General features: G+C 38.4%; 2 protein-coding genes and 1 non-coding gene across 5 annotated transcripts in view; 1 reads left to right on the top strand and 2 right to left on the bottom strand.

The window, feature by feature from the left end:
- Positions 1–2139: 2139 nt before the first annotated feature.
- On the bottom strand, positions 2140–2246 carry LOC113632222 (U6 spliceosomal RNA). Its single transcript, XR_003437741.1, has one exon. It is a non-coding gene; the product is annotated as a U6 spliceosomal RNA (small nuclear RNA).
- A 6655-nt stretch (positions 2247–8901) lies between these two features.
- On the bottom strand, positions 8902–21442 carry TXNDC9 (thioredoxin domain containing 9). 3 transcript variants are annotated; one of them, XM_027128839.1, is made up of 5 exons: positions 21314–21442; positions 18066–18284; positions 16199–16317; positions 13257–13511; positions 8902–10915 (listed from the first exon to the last, which is right to left on the bottom strand). In XM_027128839.1, exons 2-5 carry the CDS (start codon positions 18252–18254, stop codon positions 10798–10800), a joined length of 681 nt encoding a protein of 226 aa, XP_026984640.1. In that variant the 5' UTR covers positions 18255–18284; positions 21314–21442; the 3' UTR covers positions 8902–10797. The 3 variants fall into 3 exon arrangements, with proteins under 3 accessions (XP_026984640.1, XP_026984639.1, XP_026984642.1); XM_027128838.1 differs by having other exon boundaries at positions 21296–21427; XM_027128841.1 differs by lacking the exon at positions 8902–10915 and having other exon boundaries at positions 13253–13511; positions 21296–21427.
- The window catches only part of EIF5B (eukaryotic translation initiation factor 5B), a 69371-nt gene continuing 68348 nt past the window's right edge, over positions 20888–21910 (top strand). The window contains exon 1 of the mRNA XM_027128824.1: positions 20888–20967. Within this exon, the coding sequence (XP_026984625.1) occupies positions 20903–20967 (65 nt within the window). The 5' untranslated portion in view covers positions 20888–20902. The remainder of the gene's footprint in view (positions 20968–21910) is intronic.

The following is a 21910-nucleotide window of genomic DNA, read 5'->3' as shown; positions in this document are numbered from 1 at the left end:
TTCTAGGAATTTGTCTATTTCTTCCAGGTTATCTAATTTGTTGGTGTATAATTGTTCATAATATCTTACAATCCTTTCTAGTTCTGTAAGGTCAGTAGTAATATACCCACTTTCATTTCTGATATTAGTTATTTTCATCTTTTCTCTCTTTCTCAATCTAGCTAACAGTTTGCCAAATTGGTTAATAGTCTCAAAGAACCATTTTTGGTATCATCAATTCTATTTAAAAAAAATTTCTATTTTATTTGTCTCTGCTTTAATCTTCATTAGTTCCTTCTGCTAGATTTGGGTTTAGCTTGTCTTTCTTTCTGACTTCCTTAAGATGTAAAGTTAGCTTATTAATGTGAGATTTTCCCTTTTTAAAAAAATATACATTTTTAAGAGCAGTTTTAGGTTCACAGGAAAATTGAGTGTAAAGTGCAGAGATTTCTCATATATTCCATGCTCTTACTCATGCATAGCCTCTCCCATTATCAACATTCCCAACCAGAGTGGCATATTTGTTACAATTGATCACCTACCTGCCTTGACACATCATTATCACCCAAAGTCCATCGTTTACATTAGGGTTCATTGTTACTGTTGCTCTTTCTATGGATGTGGACAAATGTATAATGTATACAGGTATAATGACATGTACCACTATTACAGTATCATACAGAACACTGACGTCCCTGGCTTATGATGGTTCAACTTAATGATTTTTTGACTTTATAATGGTGCGAAAGCAAACAAGCATTCGGTAGGAACTGAGCTTTGAATTTTGATCTTTTCCTGGGCTAGTGGTACATTGGCCAGTACTCTCTGGTGTTGCTGGGCAGCAGGAGTGAGCCACAGCTCCAGTCAGCACATGATTACTAGGGTAAACAACTGATACGCTTATAACCATCTGTACCCATACAATCATTCACTTTTTTTCACTTCCAGTACAGTATTCAATAAATTATATGAAAGAGTCAGCACTTTATTTATTTATTTATTTTTTGCGGTACACGGGCCTCTCACTGTTGTGGCCTCTCCCGTTGCGGAGCACAGGCTCCGGACGCGCAGGCTCAGCGGCCATGGCTCACAGGCCGAGCCGCTCCGCGATATGTGGGATCTTTCCAGACCAGGGCACGAACCCGTGTCCCCTGCATCGGTAGGCGGACTCTCAACCACTGCGCCACCAGGGAAGCCCTCAACACTCTATTATACAATAGGCTTTGTGTTGGATGATTTTGCCCAACTGCAGACTAATGTGTGTCCTGAGCACATTTAAGTTCGGCTAGGCTAAGCTATGGTGTTAGATAGGTTAGGTTCATTAAATGCATTTTCGACTTAAACCCACCATGAACTGAAAATATCAGGATGTAACCCTGTTGTTAAGTCTAGGAAGGTCTCTAGTTTCACTGCCCTAAAAATCCTCTGTGGTTCACCTTTTCATACCTCCCTCCCCTTTAATCCCTGGCAACCACTCATCTTCTTATTGCCTCCATATTGCCTTTTCCAGAATGTCATATAAAGTTGAAACCATACAGTATATAACCTTTTCAGATTGGTTTCTTTCACTTTGTCTAACATGCATTTAAGTTTCCTCCATGTCTTTTCATGGCTTAATAGCTCATTTTATTTTAGCACTAAATACTATTCCATTGTCTGAATATACCACAGTTTGTTTATCCATTCACCTACTGAAGACATCTTGGTTGCTTCCAAGTTTAGCAATTATGAATAAAGGTGTTATAGCCATTCATGTGCAGGTTTTTGTGTGGAAATAAGTTTTCAACTCATTTGGGTAGATACCAGGAGTGCAATTTCTGGATCATATAGTAAGAGTATGTTTAGTTTAGTAAGAAACTGCCCAACTGTCTTCCAAACTGGCTGCACCCTTTTGTATTATTACCAGCAATGAAAGAATGTTCCTCTTGCTCTACATCTTTGCCAGCATTTGGTGCTGTGTTTTGGATTTTGGCCATTCTAATAGGTGTGTAACGGTATCTCATCGCTTTAATTTGCGTTTCCCTCATGCCATGTGATGTGGAACATATTTTTGTGTGCTTATTTACCATCTGTATGTCTTCTTGGGTAAGGTGTCTGTTCAGGTGTTTGACCCATCTTTTAATTGGGTTGTTTGTTTTCTTTTTTTTCTTTTCTTTTTTTTAAAATATGGAACACTTCACGAATTTGCTTGTCATCCTTGCGCAGGGGCCATGCTAATCTTCTCTGTATCGTTCCAATTTTCGTATATGTGCTGCCGAAGCGAGCACTTCTTTTTTTTTTTTAATAAATTTATTTATTTTTATTTATTTATTTTTGGCTGCATTGGGTCTTCATTGCTGCATGCAGGCTTTCTCTAGTTGCTGCAAGTGGGGGCTACTCTTCATTGTGGTGTGTGGGCTTCTTATTATGGTGGCTCCTCTTGTTGTGGAGCACAGGCTCTAGGCACACGGGCTTCTGTAGTTCTGGCATGGGGGTTCAGTAGTTGCAGCTCGTGGGCTCTAGAGCGCAGGCTCAGCAGTTGTGGCACACGGGCTTAGTTGCTCTGCAGTATGTGGGATCTTCCTGGACCAGGGATTGAACCCATGTCCCCTGAATTGGCAGGCGGATTCTTAACCACTGCGCAGGAAGTCTCAGGTTTTTGGTTTTCTTATTATTGAGTTTTAAGAGTCATTTGTTTTCACGGAGCAAACATTTTTAATTTTAATGAAGGCCAGCTTATCAATTCTTTCACTTATGGATTGTGCTTTTGGTGTTGCATCATCACCATACCCAAGGTCATCTAGGTTTCCTCCTATATTATCTTCTAGGAGTTTGAGTTTTGTGTTTTACATTTAGTTCTCAAATCCATTTGGAGGTAATCTTTGTGAAAGGTATAATGTCTGTGTCTGGATTTGGGTTTTTTTGGGGGGTGGCATGTGAATGTCTAGTTGTTCTAGCACCATTTGTTGAAAAGATTATCTTTGCTCCATTATATTGTCTCTGCTTTTTTTGTCAAAGATCAGTTAACTATATACACACACACACACACACACACACATACATACATATACATATATGGGTTTATATCTGGGCTCTCTATTCTATTCCATTGATTTGTCTTTTCTTCCACCAACACCACACTGTTTTGATTACTGTAGCTTTATCATAAGTCTTGAAGTTGCGTAGTATCAGTCTTCCAACTTTGTTCTCCTTCATTATTGTGTTGGCTATTCTGAGCCTTTTTCCTCTTCATATAAACTTGAGAATTAGTTTGTCAATATCCACAAAATAAGTTTTTGGGATTTTGATTTGGATTGTGTTGAATTTATGAATTAAATTCATGAATCCGTGAATCAAGTTGAACCTATAAATCTATATATCAACTAATATCTTAACAGTATTGAGTCTCCCTATCCTGAACATGGAATATCTCTCCATTTATTTAGTTCTTCTTTGATAACTTTCATCCGTTTTATAGTTTTCCTCAAATCTTGTACATACCTTATTAGATTTGCCTATTTCATTGAGCACTAATGTAAATGGTTATATGTCTTTAATTGCAAATTTTACTTGTTCGTTGCTGGTATATAGGAAGGCAATAGACTTTTGTGTATTAACCTTGTATCCTGCACTTTGCTATAAACTTTTATTAGTTCCAGGAGGGTTTTTTATTTTGTTCATTTGCTTGTTTTTGTCAATTCTTCCAGATTTTCTACACAATTATGTCATCTACAGATAAACACAAGTTTACTTCTTCCTTCTCAATCTGTGTATATTTTCTTTTCTTTCTGCATTTGCTAGGACTTCCAATATGATGTTGAAAAGCAAAGGTGAGAGGGGCAGACATCTTTGCCTTGTTCTTGATCTTAATGGAAAACTTCAAACTTCTTCCCATTAGGTATGATATTAGCTGTAGGTTTTTGTAGATATTTTTTATCAAATTGAGGAAATTTCCCTCTAATCTCAGTTCCCTGAGAGTTTTTATCATGAATGGTGTTGGATTTTGTCAAATGCATTTTCTGCTGTATCCATTGATATCATTATGTGATTTTAATTCTTTAGCCTGTGATTACATTGATTTTTGCATATTGAAACAGTCTTGCATACCTGGGATAAATCTCACGTGGTTGTGCTGTATGATTATTTTAATAAACTGCTGGATTGATTTGCTAATATTTTATTGGGGATTTCTGCATCTATGTTCATGACAGATATTGGTCTGTCTTTTTTTGTACTGTCTTTTTTTTTTTTTTTTTTTTTTTTGGCGTTAAGGTAATGCTGGTCTCATTGTATGAGTTAGGAAATATTCTCTCTGATTCCATCCTCTGAAAAAGATTGTATAGAATTAGTGTAACTTCTTCCTTAAATGTTTGCTGAAATTCACCTGTGAACCCATCTGTGTCTGGTGCTTTCTGTTTTGGAAGATTAGTAGTTGTTGATTTTATAATACAATAGAAAGAAGCCTATTGAGATTTATCTATTTCTTGTGTGAGTTTTAGCAGATTGTGTCTTTCAGGAAATTGGTCCATTTCACCTAGGTTATCAAATTTGCAGGGACAGATTTGTTCATATTATTTATTATCCTTTTAATGTCCACAATCTGTAGTGATGTTTCCTCTTCCATTTCTGTAAAATAGTTTGTGTCCTCTCTTTTTTTCTTAGCCTGGCTAGAGGTTTATCAAATTTGTTTTTTTCTAAGAGCCAGCTTTTGGTTTGGTTGATTTCTCTCTATTGATTTCCTACTTCCAGTTTCATTGATTTCTGCTCTAATAATTATTTCTTTTTTTCCTGCTTGTTTGGATTTAATTTTCTCTTGTCCAACTTTCCTAAGGTGGATGATTTATTTAGACCTTCTTTTCTAATATATGCATTCAGTACTGTAAGTTTCCTTTTAAGCAGTGCCTTTGCTGCATCCCATACATTTTTTAAAATTAATTTTTATTGGCGTATAGTTGATTTACAAAGTTGTGTTAGTTTCTGTTGTACAGCAAAGTGAATCATTTATACTTATCCATATATTCACTCTTTTTTAGATTCTTTTCCCATAGAGGTCATTACAGAGTATTGAGTAGAGTTCCCTGTGCTATACAGTAGGCTCTTATTGGTTATCTATTTTATATATAGTAGTGCATCCCATAAATTTTGATAAATTGTATTTTCATTTTCATTAGTGAAAATATTTAAACATTTCTCTTGAGACTTCTTTGACTCATGTGTTATTAAGAATGTGTTGTTTAATCTCTGGGGATTTTCCAGCTATCTGTTATTGATTTCTATTTTGATTCCACTGTAGTCTGAGAGCAGACATTTATATGATCTCTACTTTTTAAATTTGGTATCTGATATCAATTTTTGGGAAAATTTCAGTCATTATTGTTTCAAATATTTCTTCCGTTCCTTTCTCTTTTCTCCTTCTGGTATTCCCACCATGCTTATGTTACACCTTTTATAGGTGTCCCACAGTTCTTGGATTTTCTGCTTATTTTTTTTAGCCCTCCTCCCCTTTTTTCCCTCTTTTTCAGTTTCGTGGGTTTCTATTGCAATATCATTAAGCTCAGATATTCTTTCCTCATCCATGTCTACTAGTCTACTAATAAGTCCATCAGAAGTATTCTTTATCTGTGTTACAGTGTTTTTGATCTCTAGTATCTATTTTGTTCTTTCCTAAACTTTAGGTATCTCTGCTTACATTGCCCACCTGTTCTTGTATGCTGTCTACTTTATCCATTAGAGCCCTTAACATAATAATCATGGTTTTAAAAATCCTAGTTAATAATTCTGACACCCTGTGATATCTGAGTCTGGGTTTTATGCTTGCTCTGTCTCTTAAAATTGTGGGGTTTTTCTTTTTGTTTTTTACTGTTGTCATTTAATTTTTTCTTGATAGCTGAGCATGATGTACTGGGTAAGAGGAACTGTTGGAAACAGGCCTTTAGTAGTGTTGTGATAAGGTTTGGGAGGAGCAAAAACATTTTATTCCTATGATTATGTCTCCGACTTTTAGTGAGCCTGTGCTTCTGGACGGTGAACTTCACTCATGCTTTTTTTCTCCTCACCTCTTAGGTGGGACAGGATGGTAAATTGGGACTAGGGTTGGGTATTTCCCTTCCCCAGGGCAGTTAGGTTTTGGTCTGAAGGCCAGACCTTATTAAGGAGAACAGAATGCTCTGGCATATTTCAAAATGCCTCCTTTTCCCTTCCCCCCAACAGAACCATGACGGGATTTTTCTTTGACATTCATTTTGAGAATCCGATAGAGATCCCGGAGATAACACTCACAAGTGTAGGGTCTCCCCTCCCCTGATGAATGAGTTCCCCTGGAGGTTTTAAGTCTGACTTGTCCACACTGAGCCTCCAGAAATTCATCAAACTATAGTTGAGGTGTCCCTACCCTGGCACTGGTTCCCAAGGAGATTGCTGCTCCAGTAAATTGTAATTCTCTATATTATCTGTTGGTCTGTCTAATTTTAGGAACAGTGGTTTTCCCTGTGACCTAACTTCTCTTATGGACATAAAAAGAGTTGTTGATTTTTCAGTTTGTTCAGCTTTTTACTTGTTAGGATGGAATGGTGACTTCCAAGCTTCTTACATGCTGGACCAGAAACTGGAAGTCTCCCTCTCTTTAAAAGGTGTTTGCTACTATAAATTTCCCATTTACCAGCATTTTAAGGTGGGAGATCATTGACTTGAGATCTTTTTATCTTAATATAGGTGTTTACTGCTATTAATTTCCCTGAAAATGGTGCTTTAGTGGCAGCCCATAAGTTTTGGTATGTTGCATTTTTATTTTCATATATCTCAAAGGATTTCCTAATTTATCTTGTGAACTTTCCCTTTGACTCATTGGTTATTTAAGAGTTCACTAAATTCTACATATTTTTGAATTTCTCAGTTTTGTCTTTATTTCATTCCATTGTGGTCAGAGAACATACCTTTTACGACTTTTAATATTTTTTCAATTTATTGAGGCTTTTTTATGGTCTGACATATGGTCTATCATGGAGAATGTTCCATGTGATCTTGAGAATTGTCTATTGTGTGAATGTTCTATAGATGTGTTAAGTAGTCGGTTTATAGTGCTGTTCAAGTCTTATTTCCCTGTGGATCTTCTAACTAGTTTTTCTATTCATTATTTAAAGGGGAGGCAGGGTCATGTCTCTGACTAGTATTGCTGAATAGTCTATTTTCCCCTCAATTCTATCAAGTTCTGCTTCAGAATTCTTGCAGCAAAATACAGAACTATCAAGAACATGAGTTCTGTTGTGAGGTGCAGAGATGTTTACGCTGTTATAGCTTCCTGACAGGTTCTTTTCTATCATAAAATTACCCTCTTTATCTGTAATAAGCTTTTATTTTCAAGTCTATTAGTTTAGCCACTCCAGTTCTCTGACTGGTGCTTGCATGGTATAGCTTTTTCATTGTAGTTTTACCTTTGATTTTAAAGTGTGTCTCCTGTGGACAGAATATAGTTGAGTCTTGTTTTTGTTATCCAGTCTGACAACCTTTGCCTAATCATTGTTAGGCATGAGTAATAATTCACTCACATGTATTGTTACTATGTATATGGTTGGGTTTACATGTCCTTTTACCTTTTTGTCTTCTATACATTACATCTTCTTTGTTCCTGTGTTCTCCTTTTTCTGGTTTAAGTGAATATTTTCTAGTGTAATATTTTATGTTCTTTAATAATATTTTTCTGTATATTTTGGGAATTATTTTCTTAATGGATACCCTAGGACTTACAGTATACATCTTGTCAGAATCTACTTTAGCTGTATAGCATTTGTTACCCACATTGCATCACTATATGTTAAACATATAATACTTTCTAGAAGTTTGTTTTAAAGTAGCTGAATATATTTTTAGATTTTTTAAATTAACCTTTTAATTCACAATTTCTTGTTAGCTTTCTGTTGTTTCATTATTGAAGTATGAAATATTTGCTCCCACCTGCTTTATGGTGTTATATGCAAATATACGTTTCCATATGTTATAGGTGCAACACCACAATTATGTATATATGTATATTGTTTTATACAATTGCTTTTATATCAGCCAAAAGAAGGGAAAATAAGTTGTTACAATGTCTTTTATAATTTCTTACATTTTAATTGGCATTGACTTTTGGTAAGGGTGTGAATAATTGTGGGGTCTCACTTCCTTTCAGATAGAAAAACATCATGTAGCATTTCTTGTAAGGTGGGTTTCCTGGGAATGAGTTCTTAAAATCTGTGTCATTTTGCCTCCATTTCTGAAAGCCTGTTTCGTTAGATGTAAACTCTTTGGTTGAGTTTTTTCCTTTTAGCACCTGGCATGTCCTTCCACTGCCTTAGGTCCTCATTGTTTCTAATAAGTCAACTGTTAATGTGGTTTCCTTGTACATGATTAGTGGTTTTTCTTTGTTTTCAAGATTCTTCTGTCTTTAAACATTTTTATTCTGGTATGTCCGGGTGTGGATCCTTTTATTTTCAGAACCTGACCTTCTTGGATTAATGCTTTTCATCAAACTTGAGATTTTTAGGCAGTTTCTTCTAGTAACTTTTCTACTCACTAGTTTCTCCTCTTTGTGGCACTTCCATGACATATATGTTGATGTTCCCTATTTCTCTGAAGCTGTTTTTTTTTTTCTTTTTCCTGTTCTTCTGACTGCATTATCTATATTGATTAATCCCCACATTGGCTTTCTACTGCAAAGCTACTGTTGAGTCCCTCTAATGAATCTTCCATTGCAGTTATTATACTTCTTAAGTCCAGAGATCTCCATTTGGTTCTTTAAAAATAATTTCTATCTCCATTAATATTCTTTGAAGGAATATTATACCTTCCTTTACCTTCAGCATGGTTTTAGTATGTGTATGGGTGTATGTATGTATATATATATTGAGATGCTTTGAGGTTTTTGTCTGCTTCCAATACCTGGACCCACTCAAAGGCAATTTTTTTAAAAAATTTTTTTTATTGCTTTTCTCCCCACCATGTATGAGTCACACTTTCCTGTTTATTTGTAGATCTTACTTTTTTGGTTCAAAACTGGACATTTTACATAATACAGCAGTTCTGGAGACTCATACTCCCTTCTCCAGGGCTTGTTTGCTTATATGGTTAGTGACTTAGCTGGACCATTTTGGCTAAGTCCACTTACCCTGAATTGTATGGCCTCTGATGTTGCAGTACGTCGCCTGGGCATAGGCAGTGTCGCTGACACCTCCCCTCAACCCCAAGGACAGTAGTTTTAGCAAGGCTCTCTTGCTGTTTCTTTCCCTGCCGTCCCTGCAAGAGTTCTAGTTGGTCTGTCTCCATTGTTATCACGCTGTGCTGTTAACATCCACTAATTGCTGGTGGACCTCTCTATTATTTGACAATGTCCTGGGACATAAATTGCCACACAGTTCAATCTAATTGAATTTAGGTTTTTGTAGTTGTTGAGGTTTGTTCCAACTGTAGGGCTACTCTGAACTTCCACTTTCATTCTCTGTTGAAATTCTCACTGGCCTTCCTTTCTGCTTGTTTTGCTAACCTGGAGATCCCAGGCTCCTCTTACTTCACCCCCAACCCCACCTGAAATCTCCTTTGTCTGCAGCAGCATCCTTATGCTTCAACTTTTCTCTGTTCTAAATAAAGTCAGTCCCTTTAGGGAATGCTATGGAAGCTGTTTTTACAGCCTGCTTCTCCCACTGGGCAGAACCTCTGTGCTACTCCCCCAGGACTGGGGATGGGGAGAGTAGCTGGCTTTGCTAGTAGTCTGTAAGTAAAGCAGTGGGTGGTAGCCCCTGATCTTCTCTGCTTGCCTCTCCTTCCATGGAACCTCCACCCTAATCACTATTGCTCTAGTTTATGAGTACGCCAGGGCAACAGTGATTAGAAAACAGTATTCCTGGGGTAGATATTCTGTGCTACAAGTGGGGACTGGGTGGAGGAAGGCAGGCTCAGACCTCTTTGCTACTGCTGCTTGCAACAGAGCTTCTGCAACACAGACCTTGGGGGAATGAGAGATGCTAGCAGTCTGCTCCTCCTAGGGATAAACTGTAGGCCAAGACTGGGAGATGAGGGGAGGAAGTGCAGGCTCATGGTTCAAATACCACAGAGACTCACTATTCTTACCAGGATTGAGTATTTTCTTGGATAAATGTTTCTGTTTGCTGTGTGCTCTTATGACAATTTCCAGAGACTTTAATTTCTAAAAAAATATTTACCAGTTATGATTGTTTCACTGAGGGGTCTGTACGTCTCCTCATGTTGCTATTTCGAAAGTGCTTCTTGATTTGTTTAATACATGTCTTAAAATATAAGCAATCAAGACCCTTTACATAAGGCAGTATGTTCACAACCTGAAAAAGCTTTCTGTTGCCATCAGTTGACTCAACAACACCATGCGGCATACAGAATAAATACAGTTCTTTAAGTTACTTATATTCCAGAAGTAAAGAGTGTTTCTAATCATTTACAAGTGCAGTCTGTTACACCAGTAAATGTTACTTGACCTCTTTATAAAGTAAATAATGCTAGGTAAGAATTAGTCCTGGAATAGTGTGCTGAATTTCTATTTCCAATCCAGTAGATTAAAAACACAATTGTGAATGGTATAAAAATGTAAGAATCATATTGTGATAAAACCAATCTCAAAAACAGAGAATCCAGACCCGACTCAGATAATTTTAGAACTCAGAAGTTTTCCTCAACTTAAACACGAGCTCCACACAGAAAATATCACAGATGTTTTTCAATGTGATGCAACTGCATAAAACTCTAGAATGTGACCATTAGGAGACGAATGTACTGAAATCAACAGAATTTAGAAAACACATCTAATTCTGAAGTCAGGAGACGATTTACAAAGAATTAATCATCATCAGAGTCAGAATCATATTTCTTGCCTCGAATAATTTTCTTTTCCAGTTTTGTGAAGTTTGTTCCAAATTTCTTTTGGCTCTGAAATGGTGGCTCCGTTAAATTTCCACTAAAAAGAAAGCAAATTTGAAAAACACTTATTCTGTATGATTTAGTACAGCTGGTATACTAAACTGCACAAAAATCTATCCTCACTGTAACACAAGGAATAGAGTAAAATTTTCTTTAAAATGTTGGTGTCAAGGAAGAGGTGTATTATTTACACTGATAGTTAACAGTTTTAAACCTTACTATGTACTACTAAATGCTTTAGATCAGCGTTTTATTTTCTTATCATTAATTACTGATTAACATTTCACGGGATGCACCAACAAAATTTCTGACTGAAAAAGCATAGAAGGAAATCAGTTATTTTTATCTGTTTTGGGTATGCTGAATCTGTATTAGATTCTTTCCTGAGAATGACACAGGAAAACCATGCTCTATTTTTGATAGCCTGTTATGACTGGTTTGATTCTATTTAACATCTTTTAATGCTTCGATCTCTATAGACATCAACAAAACTCATGGAATTCATTATCATTAACCCAGAATTAGTATGGAACTCTTTTCATGACGCCTGAAAAATATTTAGAAAATATCTGGAAATATTCCTAGCAGCTAGATCTTGGTTCTGAAATATCATCCACCACTGAAAGGAACCATGGCGTCTTGGAGAAAAAGCCAGTTCCTATGGAGAGTATAACACGAGGCCCCCTAAAAGACCTTACGTGCACCAGAAAGAAAGTGCTCAAAGAATTATGGGGATGTGTCAAAAGGACACAGAAGCCAGTATGAAAAGGCTCTCACTGGCCAAATTTGAGGCAATCTGAGCTTCAAAGTAAATAATAACAGCAACAGACTATAACCCACTGAATAAAAGAATCCACAGCCCATTCTAATACAGATAAATGAAGAAGTAAGTTAATGTGGGGCCTGGAGAAGTTCTTCCTTAAATCACCAGTTGGCTTGGTGGACAACTGGTTAACCAGTGCACAGTCATCACCACCAGCAATGAGACAAACCATCATATATCTCCTGATATGGTACACTGAGAAGAAAGAATACAACATCACTTCCATAATACACCTGTGGAAAACACGCAGAATCTGAATCTAACTTTGAAACAAACTAGGAAATGCTCTATAAAATAACTAGCTTGTACTCTTCCAAAATGTTAAAGTATTGAAAAACAAAGGAGGGGAACAAGTTGCTACAGGTTAATGGAAACTAAAAATACATAGTAAGTACACAGAACCCATTTTTCCAGTATGGAGGACATTATTGGGACAATGGTGGAATTTGAATAAGGTCTGTAAACTGTATTTTGTGTTTTAATAAATTGTACTGTGGTTATATAAGAAATGTTCCTGTTCTTAGGAAATGCACACAGAAACATTTAGGAGTAAAGAGACAATATATCTACAACGTCCAATCAAATGGTTCTGAAAAAAAGTTTATATGTATCTAGAAAGAGAACGATAAAGCAAAGATAAAATGTTGAAAATTGAGGGACACGGGTCAGTGATATACAAGAATTCAAGAATTCTTTGTACTAGTTTCCAACTTATTTAAAGTTTGAAATCACTTCAAAATAATTCTATTTAATATTAACATTTTACTTAATATTAAGAAAATAAAACCTAAAACTCCAAAATCAATCACTACAATATAGGAATGATTTATGCATGTGGAGGAGAGATTTAGAGATAAAGGAGGAAGGGAAGTAAAGAGATGAGCGAGGTTTCTACTTATCAAAAGGCACTCTGACTGGAATAACTGGAAAATTTCACCTGTTATTTTTGCAAATCAAAAACAGGCCCAAAAGATAAGACGATATGCTCCGATTTGTGGAATTAGATAAATTACTTGTCTAGAGAAGTGGACAAAGAGATAAGCGGAAAATGGAAGTTGGATTTTATCAACAGATGGTTTTCTGAGACTGTTTCCCAGAGTAAGTAATTTAAGCTAAGCATAGAGATGAGATTTTATACGTTTTATCAGATTCTACAAGTGATACAGGAATATCTACTTTCAAACATTAGATTTTTCATGTAAGTCATTATCAATTTGATTAAACGCGTTTAAATCAGGAAGGAGTCAATTCTTCTGGAGTGTCATTTGGGTTTCCAGATTAACAGAGAATTAGATTCCATAGGCTCTGTTAGTTTGAAAACTTTTATAGTTAGATGGACTCCAAGATCCAAGATCAATTTTATTTATAACTCTGATTTTGCTGTAAGATCGTGCTAATGTACACTTTAAGAAATATGCTTTTCCTTTGTGAAAATTTTTCTACATCTCAGCTTAAAGATCTTAGTTCCATAAAATAAATGTTAACATAAAAAAATTCTCTAAAAAATCAACTGGGTATGTGAATTAATACAAATTGATAGTTTACTAAAAGTTACCTGTAATTGAGAATATCAGAACAACCCAGCCTCCATTCTAAAGTTTCTGTGGTGAAGTCATCTGTATTTCCTAGGTCAGAAAATCCAACAACAAAATCTTGTGTTTTCCCATCTTTCACCAGTGCTAGCGTGGGAATGACTTTGATATGCAGTCTCTCACAAAGGAAAGGTGCTTTTTCCACATTCAGCTTCAAAAATTTGGTCTCAAGATGTTTCTTGGACAGTATCACCAAATGTCTGTCTAGTATTTTACACCTATAAGTGACAACACATAGAAAATCAAAAGCTAAAAACAACAGATTTCTTTTTCAAAATAAATATTAAGGCACACCTAAGCTTTTAGTTTTTCTGAATCTCATAATCTGGCAGCCAACCTATGCTTCGATCAGATAACCTCATTTCCATTTCACAGGTTAGGTACCTCTTTTTCTACCTCTCATGATATCATATTCTAGAAAGTCAGATCTCCCTTAATGATACTTATAAAAAACGAAGTATTCAACTTATGCCTTAAGTGGTTCACAAAGCTGTCATGTTCATGGTTAAGAATAAAAAAATTGTCATTTCCCTTATGCATGTTTCCTGGCATCTCATAGGTGACAAATCTGAACTTGACAGAACTTGGGAAGACAGTTCTCAGAATTAGAAGGGAACATGTGGGGCCACATTCGGAAGTCACTAAGAAAGACTGAATGGTGTCACTGAGAAGGAACCCTTCCAACTGTGCAACTCTGTTAGTGAGCAGCGTATCAAGGTTAAGGGCTACAAATATGGTCATTACGGTATGAAAAATACCAGCAGTAACCTTTATTAAGCCACATGAAGAGTGGAAAGCGATCTTTTCTTTAAATTATATTTTAAACCGGCCAACCCTCTAGTGTTTCTGAAAGACTACTGTAATAATCTTTTGAGCAGTAGTTCTTACCCAGAGGTGATTATTACAGTCAACTTTTAAAATATGCAAATGAATCAGAATTCTCTAGGAGCTGAGCTGAGAAACATGCAAGTGATTCTCATGCCCAGCAAAGTTTGAGAACTACTGCTTTCGATGACTAAGACACCGAACGCTTCATAGCTGGTTTTACTAGTAGGCTTTTTGGGTACTTCTTGGTATAGTTTTTCCTGAGTTAGGTTTGGGTCCACGGAGTTTCTTATACCCTTGATGCATCATCACCTGAGTGATTCTTTTTATATGTCACCCACGTACTGCAGCAATGGGATGTTAGTGAAAAATGGTAGGGGAATAAGCTGTTTTTGAATGAAGTTCCAAACAAGTGACAAATCATTTTGAGAAATACTTTCTTGAAGATTTGTACAAAAATCAACTCCATTGTTTTATTGGAGTAATACGGAATCTATTTTAAATAGGTCTGTGTCCCACTTGTCAATTAATCCATTTTTTAAAAATCCAGAAGTAGTAGTTATGGTGTAGTTAAAACAGCATTAGGCTTAAAACCTGGGTTCAAATCCTCTTTTATTATTTAGGAGCTGAGTGACGTTAGGTAGGTCACTTAATCTCTCCAAGTCTTAGTGTCCACGCATGAAGCACAGGAATTATACGTGCTTACCTCCAACGGTGATTGTGAATGCTCCAGGATTTTATACAACACGAAGTATCTAGCGTACTATGTGCTAGAAACTTTGATATCTACCTATCTATATCTCTATCATCTCATTTCAATCTTGACTTTTCAGTTCTGTTTTAAGGTAAGTACTGCTGGTGCTGCACTGTTTATAAATCCATCAAGTATACTTACTGAGTACCTACTATGTGTAGTCAGTGCTGCTCTATGGCTAGGAACCCAGAGCACAGTGGGCCACACGACACAAAGGCAAACCCTCTGCCTTCACAAAACTAACAATCTAGTGGGCAGAGACATCTAATAAATAAGTGGACAAATAATATCAATCTTCTATTTACCTTCCTAATCCCTTTCCCACTTTCCCTTATAGGAGATTTCATCATCTCAGTTATTTTCTTTCATCTTTATTTTCTTAGTCAATAAATCCCAGGCAATCAGTCCCTGAAAGGTGTTAAGTAATAGCCACGTTGTTGGGTGATGAGGTAAAGACAAGGGCCAGGCAGGCTTTGGAAATGCGAGAAGAGGGCAGGGCTGGGATCCCAGGGAATAACAGAGACTCTGCGTTGGAGTGTGTGTCTAAGGGGGGCAGGAGCTACTTGGCATCAGTGAATTGCTTTCATACAATTCTAGGTCTGTTATCAAGTTATCTGATACTTAAAAAAAAATTCTAAAATCTGATTAGTTGCCAACATTTAAAAGTTTTTTTGCCAACACTTAAATGTTGGCAAGTATTCAAATTTGGGGGCTAAAAAAAAAAAGGCTTGAGTCTTCTGGTTTAAGATGTAACCTCTTCTGGGGCTATTTTCACTTTGAGGGATCTGCCTCCAAAGAGAGGTTGGCAGACCTGGGTTCGTCTAATAGAAATCACTTTATTGTCCTTCCAGCCATGCCTGGTGCCGCAACTCTGCTTCAGGTGAAAGGCTTGGTCAAGCCACAGTCTCCCGGTGAATTGCAAGTTGAGAAGTGACTGAATTCAAAGCTGGTGTTCAGGTGTTGGCCCCATTTCCAACACTGTGGCTGTATCATAATAGTAGGGACAAAAGTAGAATTCCTTTGGCATTGATAAAAAAATTAAAGTGTTCATTTCTAAGATGTTTTAAAAATTAGCTAGTGAAAATATAGTTCAGGAAATAGCCATTTCTATGGAAATATTGATCTTCTATAGTTTGTACTTTTGTATGACACTGGTTTTTAAGTTAATCTTTAATGACTGCTTAACTTTAATATAATTCTAGTACAAAGAGACAACTTAGGAATTACTTCCTTTTATATTTTTCTTAATTTCTCTATTAAGTCAGTGTATCTCTATTCAACAATCTCATCATGTTCAAGAACAGTCACTGAGGGAAAACAAATTACCTCAATGTGGAGTCTCTGTAGAAATGGCAAACCACTTTTTTACTCTCCTTGACTTCTTGAAAAAAGTCTCTCTCACTAGGGATTTCTCTGTATTCCCCATGTCCTTTTGAAAGCCATTCCTGATTTGGAGAAAAGGGAAAATATCACACATTTGAAATATCTCTTTCAATATCACTTTATATTTTATGTCCAAATCACTATATAGTATTTTGTAATCAAGCTGACTTTATCTTAGAGAGAAACGAATTCCTTTCGGTGATGTACTTTCCTATGTTGTTAGTGTCAATGCAAATACAGTCTGTGGGCCGTAACTATCTCCACAGCATGGCTCATATTTAAGATGATTATCTGTCTTGGTAACTTAAAACATACATTTTCTTAGAACTTCGAAAGTAAAAATTTAGACTACAAAGAGACTTAGAATGTAACCATCTACTTAATTTCTTTGCACTGAAACTATTAAAGTCAGAAGCATTTGATCTAAGTTACTACATAGCTTTAAAAAATAATGCTTGTGAGATAAAGCCAATCCGTCTTTGGGGAGGGGGCGGGTACTGCAGCTCTGAAGCTCGGGAGCCCTGTTTGCTTTTGATGACTAACTCAGAGACAGCAAACCTCTTCTGTACTGGCCACCAATGGGTAGTGTCCTGGGAAGAAAAAGGTGTTTGTCTTCACGTGGTGTCCAGAAACAAAGATCCCGCAAGTCACCTAATCCAACTCCCCAAATCAACAAATCAACCCTTATCATCCATGTCGGATAGACATTTCAGCTTCTTGAACCTTTCCTGTGGCAGGAAGCTGGTCCCCTCAACTGGAAGCTTGTTTCCTTTCTCAGGAGCTGGTTTTAATAAAAGGGAGGACTGGACTTGCAGGCAGAAGGCATGGGCTTGAATCACTGCCCTTTCTGAGTCTCACTTTCCTCATTTGTAATGTGGAGATCATAAAGCAACTATCTCATTGAGTTACTGTGAATGGACAACGTGACAATAACTACAACAGTGTCTGGCAGGTGTGCTTAAAAAGCATTTGTATATGTACTCTCTGTTCTTAGAAAAGTCTTCTCACACTGAATCACAGTATATCCAGAACAGTGGGCTATGGAGCCCAGCTTGGACCTCAGATGAGAAAGAGAAATTCTAATCTCCTTCACGTCAGCCCTTCAAATATCCTACATCGCCTATGTCCTCCCTGCTTCACATTGAGCATTTCCATTTGCTTTTGACTTTCTCCTATGAAATGACTTCTAGACTTTTTCATCTTCTGGCTGTCCTCCTCTGAACAGTCTTCCAGAAGTGGTCCAACTAGAAAGGGGCAGGAGTGCCATCCCTGGACTTACACTAACAAGGCCGAAACTGCGTCACCAGTTTTGGTATCTATACATTTCATGTTGGCTTACGCTGAGCTGAGACCTACCGGAGGCCCTGATATTTTTCTCCTTATTTCTTTGGTAAAGCTTCCATAAAGAGTTTATAAACTGTCAAATACACTCCTTAATGACGCATTTGCTTTGAGCACAGCTAAGTTATGACAGGCTTTCTCATAACTCCACCTGAAAGGGAACCCCCTGACCCCTATTCCTCCCAGGGTTCTTCCTCATCTACTCTCTCCTCAACCACACAAATCTGAACTCAGAAGATTATCCTGGGCGCGTGTTTCCTGTACTTGACTGTGGATTAATACACTGGTCAGGCTAATTCTGAATGTGTCTTTAAAACAAATCTTTTTTCTGGGCAAATTTTTAATGGCATTAGGTACTTTGAGGTCAAACCACCCTAAGAACTACAAGTGACTACTGCAGCATGGGTATATGTAAGTTGTTAGAAGCATACTGTTAGAGCAATTTCAGAAAGCAGGGCAGAGAGGTTACTTGTTTCTGCTGCTGAGCTCTCCTCAGTGCCTTGAGTCTCTTTTCTTTGAGGTGTTCCAACTCATCCTCATCCATCTGATCCAGTTTCTGAATTTCCGAATCCAAATGTTCTTCCACTTGCTTGGTTGTCTGAAGCAACTGATTCTCTAGGACTTTTGAAAACATTTCAACAGATGCATTCGCTTCCATTCTTCTAAATGGTACAGTTCAGCCTTGATGCTGGGGAGAAGGTTTACAAAGTTAGAGAAAAAAAATAAGACAGGGGCTTCCCTGGTGGCGCAGTGGTTGAGAGTCCGCCTGCCGATGAAGGGGACGCGGGTTCGTGCCCCGGTCCGGGAGGATCCCACATGCTGCCGAGCGGCTGGGCCCGTGAGCCACGGCCGCTGAGCCTGCGCGTCCGGAGCCTATGCTCCGCAACGGGAGAGGCCACAACAGTGAGAGGCCCGCGTACCACAAAAAAAAAAAAAAAAAATAAGACAGTTTTCTCTTAGTTTCAAAAATGCTAGCAAGTATATAATTTGTAGTCCACAAAGTGTTCTGCTGACAACCAAGCACGTCATGTTAAGAATTTTTATTTAAATGTTTTAAAATTTAATTTTCAATGGATTATAGTTACACTCCTCAAAAACGATTTAGACCAAAGTTTAGGTGCTTTTGATTTAGTTTGTGTTTTACTACCCTAAAGCAAAGACAAATCTTTAAGACCATCGCCAGACCAGAAAGGAATGACGAAATTAAACCTAGTGCTGTATACTGACAGTGTTCTTTACCAAAGGAAAAGGGAAGAAAAGCAGAAATGACTGTGAACAAGATAAAGTTTAACTGCAGTGAGGTTTTACACACACATATACACGCCAAACTTTGCTTCAACATAGAGCAGAGTTGAGCAAAAGACATATTTTTCATCTCTGCCTAAATGATTTTCGTTTAGCTCCGAAGAGAGCTCATTACAACTTATGTAAAGAACTCTGCCTGATGTTCCCTAAGCTTTAGTTTCCATTCCTGTTCTCCCATTACCTAATAAAGTCTATGAGGCCACAAAGATTGATACTGGTATTGATTCACTGACACTCAGTGTTCTTAACTTTGAGGTCAAACAATATAACACTACAAATACTAAAAAGAATATTGATTTTTTCATCAAACCTCTATGTAAGATAAGAGTTTAAAAATAGAATCTAGGGACTTCCCTTGTGGTCCAGTGGTAAAGAAACCAACTCCCAATGCAGGGGACGTGGGTTCGATCCCTGGTCGAGGAACTAAGATCCCACATGCCGTGGGGCAACTAAGCCCTCGAGTCGCAACTACTGAGCCTACATGCCTCAACTAGACAGCCTGTGTGCCACACACTACAAAGCCCACATGCTCTGGAGCCTGAGCACCACAACTAGAGAGAAGCCTGTGCTGCAGTGAAGAGCCTGCATGCCACAACGAAAGATCCCGCATGTCGCAACTACTAAGACCTAACACAGCCATAAATAAATAAATGAATATTAAAAAAATCTAATTCAGATTAGAAAGGAAGATCTCTCTCAATTACATATTTATTTTATATTGGCATATAGTGATTTATAATGTTAATTTCAGGTGTACAGCAAAGTTATTCATCTATACATATACACGTATCCTTTTTCAAATTCTTTTCCCATTTAAGTTACTACGAATATTGAATAGAGTTCCCTGTGCTATACAGTAGGTCCCTGTTATCTATTTCAATTACATATTTTAGAAGAAATGTATTATTGTTGCTGGTAGAAAATCAAATGTTTTATGGGTAGCCCTGAATTTCAATTTATAATTTGCCTATCAAAGCAGGAGGCTGTTGCATCTCAATTAGTTATGTGATACATTTGCAACCACTACTGAAGCACTTTCAAAAATCTGAATAAACTTGTGAGCTTATTCACCCAGCTTCAGACACGCAGCCTGGCCCACCAGACCCTCTATAAATGTCGAAGTGAAGAGAAATAGTCTTCTTGCAAACTTCGCTTCTGATTCCATTTTTCTACACATGAAAAGAAGCTTTTGAAAAGCATACTGGGGACTTCCCTGGTGGCGCAGTGGTTAAGAATCCACCTGCCAATGCAGGGGACATGGATTGGATCCCTGGTCCGGGAGGATCCCACATGCCTCGAAGCAACTAAGCCCGTGCGCCACAACTACTGAGCCTGCGCTCTGGAGCCCACGTGCTACAACTACTGAAGCCTGCGTGCCTAGAGCCCGTGCTCCGCAACAAGAAGCCACCGCAGTGAGAAGCCCATGCCCCGCAACGAAGAGTAGCCCCCGCTCGCCGAGACTAGAGAAACTCTGCATGCAGCAACGAAGATCAAACGCAGCCAAAAATAAATAAATTAAAAAACATACTCGATTTCACCTTGTATTCCTGGAGCTAGCAGTGCTGAGAACACTGCAGATGCACAAAAAATGTTTGTCAACTGTTGAAGGAACGTGCGTAACTTTTGTTCAAATTATCGTTAAGTTTCAAAAGTATTTCCGGTTAGAAAAAAAAAACAATGTAACTTCCTCATAAACGCTATAAAATTTTAAAGGAGCCGTATTTCAAATGTAGCAAATGAATTTCACACTCTCTACCTCCCGAAAAAAACGTAAGGCTGTGACTCAGGACTGGGACCAGACGAGGCAAAAACTCGACATTAAACATTGACTTGCATGTCACATCCTGTTCTTTACCGGGGGCGTAGCGGTTGCTTATCCCTAGAGGTTTATAGGCTGAGCTCAGAATTCAAGTCTTGGATAACTGGGAGGAGAAACGATTAACAAGGGCTGCTCTGCGGGCAGGTGGTGCTGGTCACCGCATTCAGAAAGGGGGAAAGGAGATGGTGCAGGTATCCTGGGAACTTCATTCCCCAAACAAGCTTCTTTTTTTCATTTCAACTGAATGGTGAGCAGGGACTTGTCCTCAAATTACCTAACCATTTCCTTGATCCCCCGGCATGCACCCGCCAAAACAACCAGGGGCCTCACCCTTAACTGCACGCCAGCCGCTTCCCAAAAGTACCCTCGCCACTCCCTGCGCCCCCGGAGACAGATGAGGGCAGAGTTGAGGTGGTCCCGGCTTCAACGCCTCCCGGGGCGCATGCGCCAAAGCTTCCTCCGCGGGGCGGACACCCTCGCCCGAGCCGCGCCCCTCCCCCGCCCAGGCAGGAGGCTGAGCAGTCCATTAGCACCGAGATGCATGGCCGGCTTTTTCACACCACTCTCTGCCTCACCTGAGCTCTCGGTGATACCTGAGAAGTGAGGAACCAGCTTCTCCAGAAGAGCAATCCACTCCGGCTTCAGCCTCGTAGCAGCTTCGGGGGACTGGGGAGCGGCCGTCACTTCTGCCTCCTCATTGGCCGCGGCTCTCACGCGATACAATCTGCGACGCCCCAGGAAGTGGAGGGGGGGAAGGGAGGGGACGTGCGTGCGGTGAGCGCTTCTGCGCGTGCGCTCCCCCCACCTTTCCCCGCCCCACCGCCCGGAACCGAGGTGGCCCAACCTGTCCCTCCCTCCGTGTAAACAGCCCAGAGAGCGAGGAAGCGATGTATGCTGGAGTTTGTAGTTTCTTAGTGCTCAGCCTGGAGTTGACGTTCTTAGGCTCTGACATAATGTTACATCAGAAATGAAATAGCTACTGTCTTCCTCAGGAGTGACACTCCAATTTCGTTTCCATCTGTTTATTGAACGTTTCCCCTTTTAACAAAAAAGTTGAAATATAACTTATACGCCATAGTTTTTACATAGTTAACACTCGTAGTGTCATCGTCCAGATCCGGATATAGAACACTTTCACAACCCTAATATGTTCCCTCGCGACTTCCCTGACAAACATTTTTAGAACTTGC

The sequence above is a fragment of the Aethalodelphis obliquidens genome, unplaced genomic scaffold (assembly GCF_003676395.1).
Source record: "Aethalodelphis obliquidens isolate GAN/ISIS:26980383/991018 unplaced genomic scaffold, ASM367639v1 scaffold35, whole genome shotgun sequence".
Lineage (NCBI taxonomy): Eukaryota > Metazoa > Chordata > Mammalia > Artiodactyla > Delphinidae > Aethalodelphis > Aethalodelphis obliquidens.
This window is presented reverse-complemented; position numbering and strand designations above follow the sequence as displayed.

What these genes read in the sequence shown, in the direction of transcription:
- TXNDC9 (XM_027128839.1), bottom strand. Translation starts at nt 18,254, where the DNA reads ATGGAAGCGAATGCATCTGTTGAAATGTTTTCAAAAGTCCTAGAGAAT. An exon ending in GAGCTCAGCAGCAGAAACAA is followed by an intron (nt 16,318 to 18,065) that starts GTAACCTCTCTG and finishes TCTCCAAATCAG; the next exon opens with GAATGGCTTTCAAAAGGACA. An exon ending in TACAGAGACTCCACATTGAG is followed by an intron (nt 13,512 to 16,198) that starts GTAATTTGTTTT and finishes TGTCACTTATAG; the next exon opens with GTGTAAAATACTAGACAGAC.